Here is a 17,047-nt window from a genome sequence, read left to right as displayed (position 1 = left end):
TTGTGATTAGTCACGAGTGATTGAAGAATGAGTGAACAAACACAGGAACAGCACTGGGACACGAAAAGGCTCACGGACAGGAAGCGGTCTGGGAGTTCGGGAGAGTGAGGGCGACCTTGCCTCCGGAGGCAGCCGGGAATGATGCGTGCTGAGAGCGGCTGTGGAAGCAGGTTCCTTTTTGCTCTGTGAGTCCCTCTGCTTATTAGCAAATGACGGCTCACAGAATTAAATGGCTTCATGGCTAGTGGTTTCCTGGAGATGCACAGCCTCCGGGACACCTGTACAGAAACTCAGAGAATTTGCTGACCGTAACAGGTAACAAAGACCAAACGGGATAAGGAGGACAAGCACAGAGCTTCTGGCTCCAGCTGGGTCCTTGCCCTGCTGTGTCATCTCAGGAGAGGTCTTTCCTTCCCGTGGCCTCACTTTTCTCAAGATACTATGTAAGCATCTATTAGAATCACGTGCCAGCCTCTTGTGGGGCTGGGGCTACGTAACCCTGTTCCTGCCTTCAAGGAATATGTAGTGTATTCAGAGTTCAGACCATGCATTCGTTTTCTATTGTGCAGTAAATCACCACGGACTTGGCAGCTTTAGAAACACATTTTTTTTTTTTTTACTTTGACAGTGTCTGGGTCAGGAGTCTGGATGTGTTAGCAGGTTCTCTGCTTGCGGTCCGAGGCCTGAAATCCAGGTGTTGGCTGGGCTGCAGTCTCGTCTCAGAGTCAGAGTGCATGTCTAAGCTCATTCAGGCTTTGGCAGGATTCAGCTCCAGGACCGAGGTCCCCGTTTCCTTGCTGGCTGTTAGGTGGGGTCCTTCTGAGCTCCTGGGGGCCACCCTCAGGTCTTAGCCGTGTGGCCCTCTGAGCATAGCAGCTTACTTCTTCAAAGCCAGCAGGAGAATCTCTCCAGTCTGTTAGTCACAGGAGTAATATCCCATCGTATTACCAGGTTCCGCTCGCACTCAAGGGAGGGGTGCTACAGGGTGATACACCAGGGCAGGGGCAGGAGTCTTGGGGCCAGCTTAGAAGTCTGGCGGGCACAGGCAGGGAACAGGTTCTGACCACAGAGGGATGCTCCAGGAGGAGCCCGCCTCCCGGCTGGGGCGGAGAAAGGAAGAGAGCGCATGTCCCCGAGGGAGGCTGAGTGGACTGACGGTAGAAGGCTCATAGGGAGAGGAGCCCCCTGCCAGCCCCCAGGTAGAGCGTGCAGCATATCCACAGGATGGAGAGGATGCCAGGCCCTCTGGGGCACACACGGTTAGAGCTTAGGTGCTTGTGCTCAGGGTGAGGGTGAGGAGAGCAAAAGATCTCGGCCAGGTAGGCAGGGCTTGGGGAAACCGGGAGAGGTGGGCGGCCCTTCCAGCTCAAACCTGCCAGGCTCCCAGTGAGGCTCCATGAGGGACTGGCCTAGACCAGTGTCCCAAGTCACCCCTCCCCTTCCTTATCAGCCTGGGCGTACACACCCTTCCCCGCCAAGCACAACAGCAAGTCACCCGCCATAACTGCCGCTCTTCATGTTTATTTTTCCTTCTCCTCTGTGCCATTTAAAATGAAAACAAAACCTAATCCTTAATATTCATGCTGCATGATGGTCTAGATGGGTCTTCTGTTCTCCAGGCGGCATAAATGTATCTCAGTCGCCTCAGACGAGGCACCTGAAGTCCAGATACTATGATCTGGCCAGGTGAGTGAGTTCCAGGTGATCCCAGGTTCCCATCAGAGCATCCTGGTTTTCCTTGGTCACGTTCACGACTGCTATTCGTACATTCAGCTTGTCACCAAGATATTCTTCATCAAGATCAGTAGCCAGTGGTCACCTGCAAACTCAGGTGAAGATGTGAGAATCTCTGGGAAAGCCCTGGGACATATTTACATTCAGTCAGTACTTGCTAGGTCTGTGTTCTCTGACCACAGCATCTGCACATGGTAGGTATTTAGGAGAGAGAACGTGATGTAGGGGGGAAAAAAAGAGAGGAAGACTTGGGTTCGAAGTCGAGTTGTACCACTTCCTAACCGTGTGAATTTGGGCAAGTTATTCAGGCTGTTTGAGCCTCACTCTACTTACCTATGAAGTGGCAGTAATATCGTCAGGTTCACAGATTGCTGTCTGGGTTTTATAAAGTAAGACGCTGCAAAGTGCCCAGTGATTAGCAAGTGGGCCACGAATGTTAGCACACGTTCCTTAATGTTTTTCACCTTTATGCTGGTTATGGCATTTGCTACCCGGAATTTACAAACAATTAGAAGACAAACATTTTTAATTATTAACAACTCAAATCCATCCTTATGTATACGCTTGTTATTAACAAAAGAATACAGACAGGACAGAGCCCCTCTTTCTGTGGCCAGCCCGAAGCATCCAGCCTGGGCTGCAGGAAACCCGGCAGGACCTCCCCTCCCAGCCGGCTTAAAAGAAAGCCCCGGCACCTCTCACATCTGCTGCAAACACTAACCTCAGACGCCTTCCCTTCAGAGCACACACATCCCCCAGCATGGCAGGCGTGCGATCCCCTGACACGCTGTGACAAGTAGTGCCATCCAGACAATACCTCAGAGAACCCAAGGAATTCCACACCCTAGCAAGAGACACTTAGCGGGACATAATCAAAAATTCTAAAGCAGCCGCACAGGTGGATGAAGGCGGCAGAAATTCCTCCTTCCACGCCGCCATCCCACATATCCAATTATGATGCTGCAGGCTGACTGGTGCCTGCTGGATTGATTTTTAATTGAAGAAACATTTCGGGTGTGTTTGTAAACCTTTGAGTCAGAAGTAGGCCCTACGTGAGTGCCACAACGAATTAGGGGAGGCAGCGTGCAGGCTCCCGTGCCCAGCTCCCTGTAGAATTCCGTTCAGAAAGAATGAACGTTGCCTGCTGCAGCTGTGGAGCTGGGAGGGCTGCTCCTCACACAGGCGCTCGCTCAGGAAGCTTCCCTCCCATCCCAGCAGCGGACGAGAATGGTTGAAAGGACAAAGCGGGCTGGCTAGGAGGCATCCTGATCGCAGCATCCCGGCCACCTGGCCGGGAGACGCTTGCTCGGTTTCCTGCTCCTTGGATGAAGTCCTTGAAGTACCAGCTACAGTTCCAGGGAATCGTGTGGCTGACGGGCCTTCTCTCTGTTTTCTGCAAGCAGGGGAAAGGGAACGTGAGCTGGGGTCCCATCCTGTAGGTCCCATCCCTCCGCCGGCAGCACAGCATCTTCTGGGAGTTTGTTAGAACACAGATGCACGGACCCCATCCCAGGCCTGCCGAACAGGAATCTCTACAGTGGGTCCCAGGGATCTGGGTCGTAATAAGCCTCCCAGGTGATCCTGAGCCAGCTGAAGCTGGGAAAGCATCGTTCTAGAGAGTGAAAGTTACTCCTTTCCCCACGCAACAGCCAGGGCGATCTTAATCTGGTCAATCATGCTTTCTCAGTGCCTTGAGAACAGTATTAGAGCTGTCCACCGTGACCTTGAAGGCCCCATATGACCCGGCACCTGCCCAGCCCCCAAAGCCTCTCCTTCTGCCCCGCACTTGCCTATGTGCCATCCACACTGGTCCTGTTTCTTCTTTCTTGAGCGTGCTAAGCTCTGTATCCCAAGGGCTCTTCCCTCTTCTTGGAAAGCTTTCCACCCAGGCTTTCTCAAGGCCAGTCCTTCTCGTTATCCGGGGCTCACACTGACCTCTCCTGCAGGCCTGCCCTCACCGTCCCTCTTTATCCTGTTTCCTGTTCTGTTGCCCCTCTGACACTCAGTTCGCTCTGAACTTACCTTGGTTTATTTCTTCTCTCCAGAAGTGCAGGAACCTTGTCTTTCTCGTTCATTCTGGGGACAATGCCTGCACATTGCACATACTCACAGGATATTTGCTGGAGGACCACGTGTTCCAAAGGGAGGAGTTGAACGTGAGGAGGAAATCACAGCTGTCATGTACGAGTGCTGCTGCACATCCAGCCCTGTGACAGACACTTGAGAGTCATGAGTAAGCAGGCTGTTCACACAGCGGCGCTCGCAAGGTTCCGAGAGCAGCTCCGGGCAAGCCCCACCACACAAGCCCTTTTCAGCGCCCCTGCCTGTGTCATGTTGCCAATGCCCCATGGCCCAAAGCATGTCCCATGGCCAGCCCAGAATCAGTGTGGCAGAGGGTATTACCAAGAGGTGTACATGGATAGCGGGAGAGGAATTTGTAGCCATTTTGTCGTCGACAGAGGTATTATTATCCCCTCTATGCATATGTGGAAGTGGAAGCTCAAAGAACTATTGTCACTTGCCCAGAGATACTGACACAGGTCAGAGTTCAAACCCAGTTCTGCCTGAGCCCAGAGCCCACAGTTGCCCTCTGTACCCTGCAGCCTGCCTTGCCCTGTGTACCAGATTGGAGTTGTCTGCCTTGTAGGGAGTGGGTTCCCCACTCCAGCAGAGACTGAGTGGCCACCTGCCCAGGCTGTTTGGCCAACTGACATTCTAGAATTCCTTCCAACCCTGGTCTTTTAGGTTTAGAATCAGCCATCTCCCTGCCTGCTCCCTTTCACCTACACAGACTGTCTGGGGCTTCCTGTCTCAGTAGGCCTCCCTGGGGGAAGCCCTGCTGCTTTCTAGGTCTTGCAGACAATATCTCTGGCCGTTCCTGAGCCTTTGCCATCCTCTTCCCGGCATGAAGCGATGGCGGGCTCTGTGGGGGAGGGGAGAGAGCATGGGACAGGGGGTCCTCGCGTCAGCCGTTCCTCTCGTACACGGTGTCCTCTTCAGCAGGTCGTGCTCCTCTCTGAGGCTAAGGCCTTTCATCATAACAGTGTTATAATCAGACTAAAAATCTCAAAGATTCTTTCCAAACGGGTAGGAATTACCCATTTTTTGAATTAATCTTTGTCTCTTGAAACACTCTCCGTGGGCCCAGGTCCTTGCTGTGCCAGAGCCTTTGTCTTCCTACGTTAAGACACCAAAGATAGACTCGGCGCAAAACTCAACAGGAACTGCACAGGGACAGACCTTAGGGAATAGGTGTGGAGAGAAACAACCAGGAGAAGGATGGAGAGACTGGGGGATCTTGGACTCCAAGAGAGACCAAGGAGAAGGAGGAAGGACTAGAGGGAAGCTGACACCAAGGTCGGAACACATTCCTGTTTGGGGAAACAGGTGATGGGAAGATATCTGGGGACGTCTTTCTCAGCCAAAAGCCAGTTCGTGTTGAGCAGTGGTCTGGATCCCTGGCACTGGGGTCAGACCTGGGTGCGAATCCAGCCCCTCCACTTTGTAGCTGTGTGACTTGAAAGAAGTCATTTCACCTCCTGGAGCTTCCTCACCTGTAAAACAGTGATTGAGAATCTCCACTATGTTTATAGCATTACTGTAAACGTTACAAATTTACATTTACATTTTGGACAACAGCCAAAATGTGTTGGCACGCTGTGAGCAACAGATACATGGTAGAGACTTATTGTATCGTGATCACACTTGATGTATCATCATCATTACGATGAACCTCGCTCAGTTTGTCTGTTTGACTGTTGTTCGGGTCCTGGCAGAGAGCTTGGTTTTAAGGGAAAAGAGAGACTGGAGCTAGTGGCAGAGAGACAGAAGCGATGGCGCCATGATTCGTTTTCACTCAGTGAGTTTCTTTGGAACATCTGGCACCATTTCCTGTAGAGTCTGCATGGATATGATGTTTGTCACACCAGCAGCCCCTTTCTCCTGAGAACCCTAAGTATTTTGTGTCTCTGTTTTCACTCTAAACTTGTCAGAGGTGGGAAGATGGGGCTGGACCAGGCAGGGCTTGCTCCCTGCTCGGAAAACTCGGACACAGAATCCAAAACCCCAGGTCAGGGGGAGAATCCACAGCAGAAGCTGGTCTCTCTTCACACTCGGTCAGACGTGCCTCCCGCATCCACTCCCTTTAACGCTGACGTCCACATAGTAGAAATTATCCTTGCCCTGTACTCCCCAAATCTTCAAGGATTGGTACAAACATCGCTCCCATCCAAGTGCAGAGTCCTCCCATTTTGCAGACAGTGCAACTGAGGTGCAGGTGGGGTAATTCAAACTCCCAGATTCTCAAGAGCCCAGCAGAAACCAGGGCCCTTGTAGCAGAGGCCGAACACAGATTTCAGTGAAATCAGGCATTGTGGAGAATGCAGTGCCTCTTTCAAAACTGGCCGGGGTCAGTTTGATTAACAATTGCTATAAAGTATGAGAAATGGGGGGCATTGTACCCTGATGAATATCTTAATCCTCCTTAGTGAAAGAGGAGGCAAATCCAGGAAATACCAGTTCACAGAATTAACTGAGAGGAAACTGAAAGCCCATCAGGAAAGCCATTGACACAAGATAGGTGTGCGCATTTTCTTTTGTTTAGAAGCATGGAAATGCATGGAATCTATTTCCTGGCAATTGTCCGAATGAAGTGGCCATTCTGACCAGGAGCCTACTTGATTATGCACCTCTTGCTGGGTAGGGAAAATTGAAATAGGCTTTTGCTGTTTCTTAACCATAGATTTTATGTACCAGGCACGTCTAATGCTTCTGGGCGGTGGGGGGAGGGGACATTTTTATAGATTTCGCCTCAGACATTTTTGCAGAACCCTCTTGGTTGGGAGCATCTTTCGTTTTTTTCTCTGGGCTCTGTTCCCACCCCACCCTCACTCTCTCTGGCTCAGCGCCTCTCGGGTAGGCTTGCAAAATTGCCTGGTGCCCTGGAGCAATAAGCGCTCTGAAAAATGAAGACGCCGTCACCCCAGGCTCACTTTTGTCCCCAACATTCATATGTTTTTTTTTTTCCTTGCCTTTGCCAGACACCCAAGAGTATTATCTTCTCACTGTCTTCAAAGTCCTATCCAGAAAGCTAGCCACACACATTTGGTGCAAGTCCAAGAACCAAAGCTGACTGGACATCTAGAGCCTCAATTCCTTCATCAGGAAAATGGGGGAAATGACAGATGGGGCACAGGGCTTGGGGGAGAATTCTGGGAACTGTCTGGTGCATAGTAATGAGTCAGTGATTGTGGTTATTATTACTCTTGTTTTTACTGGTTGTTTTAATGCTCCTTGTAACTCAGTTTGGCTAAATCTCCTATGGCTGGTCCCTGCTTCAGGAGAGTGGGAGGGCTGCTGTACACCTTTGCTGAGGGAGAAGGAAAGGTATAGGAGTTTTAAGCTGGAAAGGGATCTTTACATCATTTACTGTATTTTTTCCCACCCACTGTTGAAAAGAGGAGTCTGAAAAGAAAAAGCTTAGTATAGTGGGATGTGACTCTCTCCATATCACCCCTCTGTGTGGAAGCATTCAAACACTAGACACAAAAAGGTGAGTGGTATTGTGCCCATTTTACAGATAAAGGAACTGAGGTTTGGTTATTGGCCTCCATCACACAGTGATTAACATTTAGAGCAGGGGTTTGGATTTGGAGCTGACTGACCAACTGTGGATGGAGATGGAGTTCCCCAGCCCCAGGCTAGCGGACAGGACGATGCGCGCGGATACGCAGATGACACCTGTAGATGCAGATGAGGCCCGCGCATGCGCGGATGGGTCAGGTGTCCCGTCTCTTGCAGGCTCCAGATGCTCGAGGCCATCTGCAAGCACTGGGAAGGGCCCATCAGCCTGGCCCTCTACCTGTCGGACGCCGAGGCCCAGCAGTTCCTCCGCTACGCACAGGGCTCGGAGGTGCTCATGGGCCGCCACAACGTGGCCTACCACATCGTGTACAAGGAGGGCCAGTTCTACCCCGTGAACCTGCTGCGCAACGTGGCCATGAAGCACGTGGGCACGCCCTACATGTTCCTGTCCGACATCGACTTCCTGCCCATGTACGGACTCTATGAGTACCTCAGGTGAGGACCCGTGGGGCTCAGGCGTGGGCAGTGCTGGGGCCAAAACCCCCCTTAGGATCGTCGTCTAGTCCAGTGTTCCCTCTGTCAATGGGTCAGCCAAGACCCAGAAGGGGAGGGCACCTGCCCAAGTCCACCCATAGATAAATGGCCCCTGACTGCCGGGTTTGGAGGGGCAGTTAGGCTACAAGTGTCTGTATTTTTACGATGATCAGACTAGAACCCCAGGTGGCCTCATGAAATGTTTATGGCAGAGCTTGGTCCAGGAAGCATCTCCTGTCTCCCAGTCTAATGCTCTTCCTATAGCTTTTATGAAAACATATCATTCCTCTTGCAATTTTGGATCAGACAGCCTTCATCTAAACATTCTAGAAAGATCACTGCCTTTTCTGGAAAACAAATCAAAGTGGTGGTGATGGCGAACATTTAGTGAAGCGCTCGCTGAGTGTCAGGCACTGTTCTGAACGCATGGCAAGTGGGATTTCATTTCCTCCCCTTGCGGAGTCCCTGCCACGGGTACTATTATCATTCTTTATGTTCCCAGCGGGAGACCGGGAGCGAGATGGGGAGCTCACACTAACGTGGGAGCTGGGGTCAGCCGGGCTGACTCTCTGTGACTGCATCCAGCTCTCCCCATGGCGGGGGTGGGGGGCAGGCAGGCGTCCAGCAGCTGGGGAGAGCTCTCAGCTTGTTGCGTTTATTATGGAATAACAGACCATCTGAACTGGAAGGGACTATGGAATTCACGTAGGCCAAAAGTCCCCACGTGAGCAAACTAAAGTCACAAGATGTAAATGGTCAAAATTCGTTTTAATCCTTTAGCACTGTCGTTTGTCAACATGAGTTATCTCTGCTGCCAAGTGAGTACCTTCCCGATCCAGGTACCATGAGGGGTGGTTTGCATATATTAATTGTCCTGCTGGAGCCACGCTTCAAGCCCAAAAGGCAGGCATGGTTACCCCCTCCCTTTTATTGTGGTGAACGGTGAGGCTCAGAGAAGCAAAGTAACCTGCTCAGGTGCACCTAGGCGGCTCCGGGATTTGAACCAGTATCTGTGGGACCCCAGGTCTGCAGCCTGCCCTGCTTCATACTTGTCTGGCTGCTCTGGGGTCTATGACTGTCCCAAACAGAGCAGGGTCTGAATTCTCTCTCTCCTGGTCTCTTGCCCTCCCCCACTTCCCTCCGTGTGTGTGTGTGTGTGTGTGTGTGTGTGTGTGTGTGTGTGTGTGTGTGTGTGTGTGCGCGCGTGCGCGTGCGCGTGCCTGTCTCTGTCTGTCTCACTCTCAAAAGAGCTCCCACAAGAGTCTTCAAACCTTTGGTACTGAAGCCAGAGCATGGATGTGGTACGAGCTCCCCCCCTGCCCTGCTCTCTAGGTCAAGGGAAGGCAGACTGTTCTCTGTCCACTGTCTGAGTCAGGTTTCCTTCCAGGGTTATCTTGGGATGCCATAGCATCAATCTCTCCCCTCTGAGCAGGTGGAGTCCCTTCCAGACTGTCTTTATTAAGAACAACAGGTGATGAGAAAACCGTAATGCAAAGAGTCATGCACCACAATGTTCCTTGCAGCTGTATTTACAGTAGCCAGGACACGGAAGCAAACTAAGTGTCCACTGACAGATGAATGGATAAAGATGTGGCTCATATATACAATGGAATATTAGCCCTAAAAAGAAACGAAATTGAGTTATTTGTAGTGAGGTGGATGGACCTAGAGTCTATCATACAAAGTAAGTCAGAAAGAGAAAAACAAATACCGTATGCTAACGCATATATATGGAATCTAAAAAAACAAAAACAAAAACGATTCTTATGAACCTAGGGGCAGGACAGGAATGAAGACGCAGACGTTAGAGAATGGACTTGAGGACACGGGGAGGCGCAAGGGTAAGCTGGGACAAAGTGAGAGAGTGGCATGGACATATATACACTACCAAACGTAAAATAGATAGCTAGTGGGAAGCAGCCGCATAGCACAGGGAGATCAGCTCGGTGATTTGTGACCACCTAGAGGGGTGGGATAGGGAGGGTGGGAGGGAGACGCAAGAGGGAGGGGATATGGGGATATATGTATACGTACAGCTGCTTCACTTTGTTGTAAAGCAGAAACTAACACACCATTGTAAAGCAATTAGACTACAATAAAGATGTTTAAAAACAACAACAACAACAGGTGAGTGACCCCGAGTCAACATAACCCTCAGTCAGGGAGGATGAGAGGTGTCTTCCCAAAAAGCATTGGCTGTGGTAGGGAGCTCTGTGAACCCTAACTCCTGACCCTGCAGGGACGCCAGGAATAGAGCTGTCTTCCAGCTCCAGCTGGGCCTTGGGATACCAGTGTGTGGAGTGAGGGCGCCCCCGTGTGGCCAGACAGCACTTTCAGCCCCTGATTCCTGTGAATTGTGAAACCTCTGCAGCTTGCAGGGTGATGACAGGCTCTGGGTGTGTCGGGCGGGGCTTTCAAGGGAACAGACGGTAGGGGTGAGGGCTGCCTTCCCCCAGCAAGAGAGAGGCTTCGCTATTGGACCACAGCCCACCTTCTGGGACTCTTCTGCGGGAGCACCCGCAGAGACTTCCTTCCAGCTAGTTGAAGGTGAACTGGCCCCATCTTAAAAGTCTGTGGTCTCTGCTCCCCCATCCAAAGACTATATAATTTTGTCTCGTGGGCCTCGTGATTTGAAAAACATTACACGTGAACAGACTGCGTTTTATGTCGTCTTCCTATGTTTTATTGATCAAAGACGTCAGTAACTGCTAATCATGACCTTACCCAATGTGAGATAACTGGTATTGCCCATTAATTAACATTTCCTTACTACACAGTCACCTGAAGTTTGAGTTGGCCTTTAGCCACCTCCTCACCAGAAGGTATGTGGTTCCCCTCACGCATTTGGAAATATTGCAGATTGCCCCTGAAACCCCATTCCTTTCTTCACAGGCCCTATGGGAGTCCAGAGACCCTGAGTTGAGAATAACTGATCTTGTCCAGTGTTTTTTTACTGCACACGTGAGAACAGACCAGAGAAGCAAAGCGACTTCCGTCTAGAGTGAAAAGATAGTGGGACTTTCCGGATTCTTTCTTCTCCATCCATAGTGTCCATCCGTTTAGTGAGTAACCATTTACGAGGCGCCTTAGGGGCCCCCCTATCTGTGAACTACACAGATAGGATCTGTGAATCCCAGAGGTTTAGACCAACAGGCATGACAGTTGAGCAAAGACGCAGACTCCTTAGGTACTGTGATGGGTGTGTCCTCTCCCAGGGTTTTCAGCCTCATCTCGGGGGGAGGCAGTATAGGAAAAGATGTCCTGAAGAGGTTAGATCTAAATGGAGGCCTGAGGCTGAGCTGGAGTTTGCCAGGAGAGGGGACGATGTTCCAGGTAGAGAGAGAGAGCCATTCTGGAGAGGCAGGTGGCCAGAGCCCTGATGGGGAGAACAGCAAGAGATGATGTGGCCAGAAGTGTAAGCCAGGGTGGGTCCCTCAGGACTTCTCATAAAATACGCTAAGGAGTTTGGGCTTTATGCGGCGGGGGGTGGGGGGGGTGGGTAATGGAAGATCCCTGAGAGAATGGCATGATTAGGCGTGCATTTAAGGAGGATCACTCTTGTTGCCTCAGGGAAGGATCACAGTCAGTAGGGCCAGAGGAGATAAGTTAGGGGACTCTTGCGTTCATTCTGGTGAGAGATGTTGGAGGCCTAGCAAAGGGATCAGAAGTAGCTGCAGAGACAGGTAGATGGACCAGAGAGAGATTCTGCAGCTGAAATCAGTAACTGTCTGCAAAGGTGGCTGGGCTTTGGAAGCAAGACAGGGAACCTCTTTCAAATGTTGTCACCTGAGGCTTCCTTTTCAAAAGCCTGTACCTGCAAGTCCTGCCTGCTTTGGCCTGTGTCTCGTGCTGGCCCCTCTTGGTCTGCTGTACCCACGTCCTTCCCAGACTAAGCAGGATATCATGGCATTGACTCTGAGTGTCATGGTGGACAGGCACCTGCTGCGACCCTGGTTCCAGCTCGCACTCTGTGCCGTAAAAAACTGTGTGACTTCCAACAATTCTGGTTTTTTCAACCTGTTTCTTTATATTTTTCAAGAGGAGCTAGAAATCTGTATTTTCATGTTTTAATTTTTAGTGTTGACAACTAATTTTTTAAAAAATGTAAACACTGTTGAGTCAGACCAAACATGTCTTCAGGATGAATAGAACCTTCTCATCCCCACAGACCACCAGTTTGTGACCTCTGACCTTTTTTAAAAAAATTTTATTGGAGTATAGTTGATTTATAATGTTGTGTTACTTTCTGGTGCACAGCAAAGTGATTCAGTTATACATATACATATATTCATTCTTTTTTAGATTCTTTTCTCATATAGGTTATCACAGAATATTGGGTAGAGTTGCCAGTGCTATACAGTAGGTCCCTGTTGGTCATAGTAGTGTGTGTGTTCATCCCAAGCTCCTGATTTATCCTCCCTCCCCCACCTTTCCCCTTTGGTAACCATAAGTTTGTTTTTGATGTCTGTAAGTCTGCTTCTCTTTTGTAAATAAGTTCATTTGTATCTCTTTTTTTCATTAGATTCCACATATAAGTGATAACATATGGTATTTGTCTTAGCTTAAATGGTATTTGTCATAGCTTATTTCATGTAGTATGATCATCTCTAGGTCCATGCATGTTGCTGCAAATGGCATTATTTCATTCTTTTTTATGACTGAGTAATATTCCATTATATACATGTACCACATCTTTATCCATTCCTGTCGATGGACATTTAGGTTGCTTCCATGTCTTGACTATTGTAAATAGTGCTGCAGTGAAAACTGAGGTGCATGTATCCTTTCGGACTATGGTTTTCTCCAGATATATGCCCCGCCCAGGAGTGGGACTGCCAGATCATGTGGTAGTTCTATTTTTAGTTTTTTAAGGAACCTCCATCCTGTTCTCCATAGTGGCTTACATTCCCACCAACAGTGCAAGAGGGTTCCCTTCTCCACACCGTCTCCAGCATTTATTGTTTGTAGACTTTTTGATGATGGCCATTCTGACCGTTATGAGGTGCTAACTCATTGTAGTTTTGATTTGCATTTCTCTGATAATTGGTGATGTTAAGCATCTTCTTATGTGCTTTTTGGCCATCTGTATATCTTCTTAGGAGAAATGTCTATTTAGATCTTCTGCCCATTTTTTGATTGGGTTGTTTGTTTTTTTGATATAGAGCTGCATGAGCTGTTTGTAAATTTTGGAGATTAATCCCTTGTCGGTATGACCTCTGACCTTGATCATTTCTAGGGACTAGAATTTTGAGAACTGGTAAGGAATACGATTCTATCAGAAGTCCCAAGTAAGCGTGCACTGTCCTTTTCATGTGAAGATAACCATACTGACTTGCCATTAGCTTAAGGAAAAATTTCTTCTGTGTGAGGTAAGTGTTATTACAGGTGACCAAACAGAGGCCCCGGAGAGGTTAAATCTTAGTGCCAGAGGAGGAAGGTGGCCACCCCTCTACAATAGCCTGCTCATTAACGGAAGGGGCTAGATCCCTCTCAAAACTCAGGATACCGGAGCAGGCTGGTTGGCAGCCCTTTGATTAGACCCCCAAACACACCCATATCACCCCTTTTGGGGAGCCTACTAGGTTATCAAAAAAGGTTCAGCATCATAGCTCCCTGAGCAGTTGCTTAGCAACCAGCTATTATCATAGCAAAAACAAACAGATCAACTGGAAAATAATGAAATCGGTTACATGCATGGGCATAGCTGCAGAGTTTCACTAAAATATCACTCCCACCCCTTCACCTGTGTCTTCTAAGAAATGAGGGTGGAGGGCTTCCCTGGTGGCGCAGTGGTTGGGAGTCCACCTGCCGATGCAGGGGACAGGAGTTCGTGCCCCGGTCCGGGAAGATCCCACGTGCCGCGGAGCAGTTGGGCCCGTGAGCCATGGCCGCTGAGCCTACGCGTCCGGAGCCTGTGTTCCGCAGCGGGAGAGGCCACAACAGTGAGAGGCCCGCGTACTGAAAAAGAAAAAAAAAAAAAAAAAATGAGGGTGGAGATGTGCAGCGTTCACTCCTGATTTCAGAAATGTCAAGTGAAATTCAGCAGGCGTGGCAGAAGTCACGCAGACCGGCCTTTGCCTGCAGGTCCTACCGTGCTTGTCAAGGATGTGACTCGGGGTTGCTTATTTCGTCTCCCCAGTCCTCTGCTTCCTCAGTTAGTAAAGGGGCTAGTAATAGCTTCTTGCGGGGGTCCAGTAGGTGTTCAACAGAAGTTAATTTTCTGTGCTTTGACGCTCAGAACTGAACGTCTTTGCCAGGCCCCCGCCCATACCCCCACTGTTGCGAACTGCCGCCTTCAGTACAGCCTGGTAACTTCATGTAACCATCTTTTTTTTTTTTTTTTAATGAAATGAGAAACTATATACTCGTGCTCATTCACTCCAAAAACTATTGAGTGAGCACCTACTATGTGCCAGACAGTGTGCTGCATTGTGACAGTGCTGTCTCTGGATTCGCTCGACCTGCATCTTAACACTGAGCGCTCCTCACTCAGCCTTTACTGGACCTTGGGAAAGGTACTTAACCCTCAAACTCTGCACCTATGAAGTGAGGATCCTATTCTTTCTTCACTCTTAAGGTTCTGGGAAGGTTAAATGGAATAGTACTGGAAAGCACCTAGCACATGCCTGGTATGTTCTACATTCCACAGATATACGCTGTGCATCTGCCATGACCAGGCTGTGTTCTAGGCACTGGGGCTTTCACGGTGCACAGCACAGCCCGAGCTCCTGCCCTCATGGGGTTACATTCTAGGGGGCACTCCAGCTGCACGCCCTGCTGTTGCTCTTGTCATTATCAATACAGGTACAGAGATAAAAGATACGGAAGGTCAGACTCACAAGATGACGACCCAGCGTGGGTGGGCTGGGAAGGCCTCGAAAATAGGTGATAGCTCAGTTCAGGCTTTAAGGACTAATAGGTATAAAGGCATGAAATATCTTGGCATGTTCAAGGAATGTTCCAGCATGGTAGAGGCCTAGACAGCTCTGTCTGCTGGGACGTCCCACATCCACGAGACTGGGGCAGGTTTCTCGCCTCTTTCTCTAACCCAGCAGAATCCTCATCTTTGTTCAGTGCTTGAAGCTTTAAACCTCTGTGCTTTGCTTTGCAAATGTTGCCTCGCTTTTGAGGGGACAAACGTGCCACGTTGGTTGAGACTATATCCTGAGAGTGTACAGGAGTGACAGATTCCAGTTTTATTGTGTTCTCTGCAGGATGACAGCTAACCGCCCTCCCCCATCACGTGTCCCCTGGCACATGATGGCGGCTTTGTAAACACTGGTTGAATGAAGGACAGAAATGTGAACAAGGCCAGGGACAGGTGGCGCCAGGCGAGGCCGACTGGCTGCTCGATGAGGGACATTACCAGGTGGCGTTCCCTTGTGTACATTCGTCATTTTGTTTCTACTGCAACATTTAACATTTATTGAGCACGTACTACAGGCCAAGTGCTGTTGCAAGCACTTTCGCATGTATTTTGTCATTTAACTTCATTACAGTTCATTTAACAGATGAGGATGCCTGGGTGAAATAACATGCCCACAGGCACAGCATCACTAAGCAGACATCTTGCTTATCCTGGCTTATCCAAAGGCGTTCTGTGCTTACTGTTTTTATAATATTTGTTTGTTTTATTGAAGTATAGTTGATTTACAATGTTGTGTTAATTTCTCCTGTACAGCAAAGTGATTCAATTATACATATATATTTACATTTTTATATTTTTTTCCATTTTGGTTTATCACAGGATATTGAATATAGTTCCCTGCGCTATACAGTAGGACCTTGTTGTTTATCCATCCTGTATATAATAATTTGCATCTTCTAACCCCAAACTCCCACTCCCTCCCTCCATATCCCCTTGCCCCCTTGGCAACCACAAGTCTGCTCTCTCTGTCTGTGAGTTTCTGTTTTGTACATAAGTTCATTTGTGGCATATTTTAGATTCCACATATAAGGGATATCATATGGTAATTGTCTTTCTCTGGCTTACTTCACTTAGTATGATAATCTCTAAGTCAGTCCATGCACGTTGCTGCAAATGGCATTATTTCATTCTTTTTATGGCTGAGTAATATCCCATTGTATATATGTGCCACATCTTCTTTATCCATTCATCTGTCTATGGACACTTAGGTTGCTTCCATGTCCTGGCTATTGTAAATAGCGCTGCAATGAGCATTGTGGTACATGACTCTTTTTGAATTATGGTTTTCTCTGGGTATAGGCCCAGGAATGGGATTGCTGGGTCGTATGGTAGTTCTATTTTCAGTTTTTTGAGGAACCTCCATACTGTTCTCCATAGTGGCTGCACCAATTTACATTCCCACCAACAATGGGGGGGGGGTTCCCCTTTCTCCACACCCTCTCCAGCCATTTGTTTGCTGTTGTGCTTAACCTGTTTATTGATCCAAACGCCTGATGGGCTGATCTCTACCATCATCATGATGGCCATGATCATCCTCACAGGTCGTAGTTATCAAGTGCATTCTATGCGTGGAAGAACTGTCTTAAGCTCTACATGAGATAATCCATTTAATTCGTACAAAACCCCACAGCCCAAGTCCTAATATATCCCCGTCTCAGGGAGGATAAAACAGTGGCACAAAGATGTAACTTGCTGGAGAGTACGAGCAGGTGAGTGTCCAGGTAGGGCCTGAATCTGGGCAGGCTGTCCCAGAGCTGCCCTCTGAACTGCAAAGCTCTTAATGGCCCCTCCAGTTAACCTCCAGCTCACAGCTGACCCGGGGCAGCACATAGAAAGCACCGCTGGATGTTCAGCCGTGATTGCTAACGGCAAAGGGGCAGTGGGGTAATTAGATAGGAATGAATGAGGATGTTGAGAAGGACATGAGATGCTGCCTGTAGAGTCCCTGGCACAGAGCCGGGCGCAGTCAACGACAGCTTTTTCTTTTATTAACATGCCCCAAAAGCTCATTCTTAGCTTCTCTTTCCTTCCTGCCCCTCCCTGCCTGACAGCTTCTCCCTCTGGATGTGTTAATGCCATCAATTCAGGAACCACCCAATTTTGCTGGCCCTGGGGGCCCCCCAGCTCTCAAGATGACTCTGCCCCTCTCTGCCCGCATCCGTGATGTGTCTGTCTTACGGTGCCACTCCCTGTAGGCAGCTTTATCTCCCTCATTTAGGCAGCTTTATCTCCCTCATTTGCAAGTCCTTGCTGTTGTCCACACACACC

The 17,047-nt window shown here is 49.2% G+C and overlaps 1 protein-coding gene and 1 long non-coding RNA gene across 2 annotated transcripts in view; both read left to right on the top strand.

The window, feature by feature from the left end:
• Positions 1-17,047, top strand: part of LARGE1 (LARGE xylosyl- and glucuronyltransferase 1) — a 590,958-nt gene that overhangs the window by 546,604 nt on the left and 27,307 nt on the right. Inside the window, exon 12 of the mRNA XM_067697877.1 lies at positions 7,534-7,812. Coding sequence (XP_067553978.1) covers positions 7,534-7,812 — 279 coding nt within the window. The remainder of the gene's footprint in view (positions 1-7,533; positions 7,813-17,047) is intronic.
• LOC137202392 (uncharacterized) lies at positions 9,097-14,190 on the top strand. The gene is made up of 2 exons (XR_010932587.1): positions 9,097-9,692; positions 10,744-14,190. It is a non-coding gene; the product is annotated as an uncharacterized lncRNA (long non-coding RNA).

Source organism: Pseudorca crassidens, chromosome 11, assembly GCF_039906515.1.
Source record: "Pseudorca crassidens isolate mPseCra1 chromosome 11, mPseCra1.hap1, whole genome shotgun sequence".
In the NCBI taxonomy this organism is placed as follows: domain Eukaryota; kingdom Metazoa; phylum Chordata; class Mammalia; order Artiodactyla; family Delphinidae; genus Pseudorca; species Pseudorca crassidens.
Note: the sequence above shows the minus strand (reverse complement) of the source record. Positions and strands in the feature narration are given on the sequence as shown.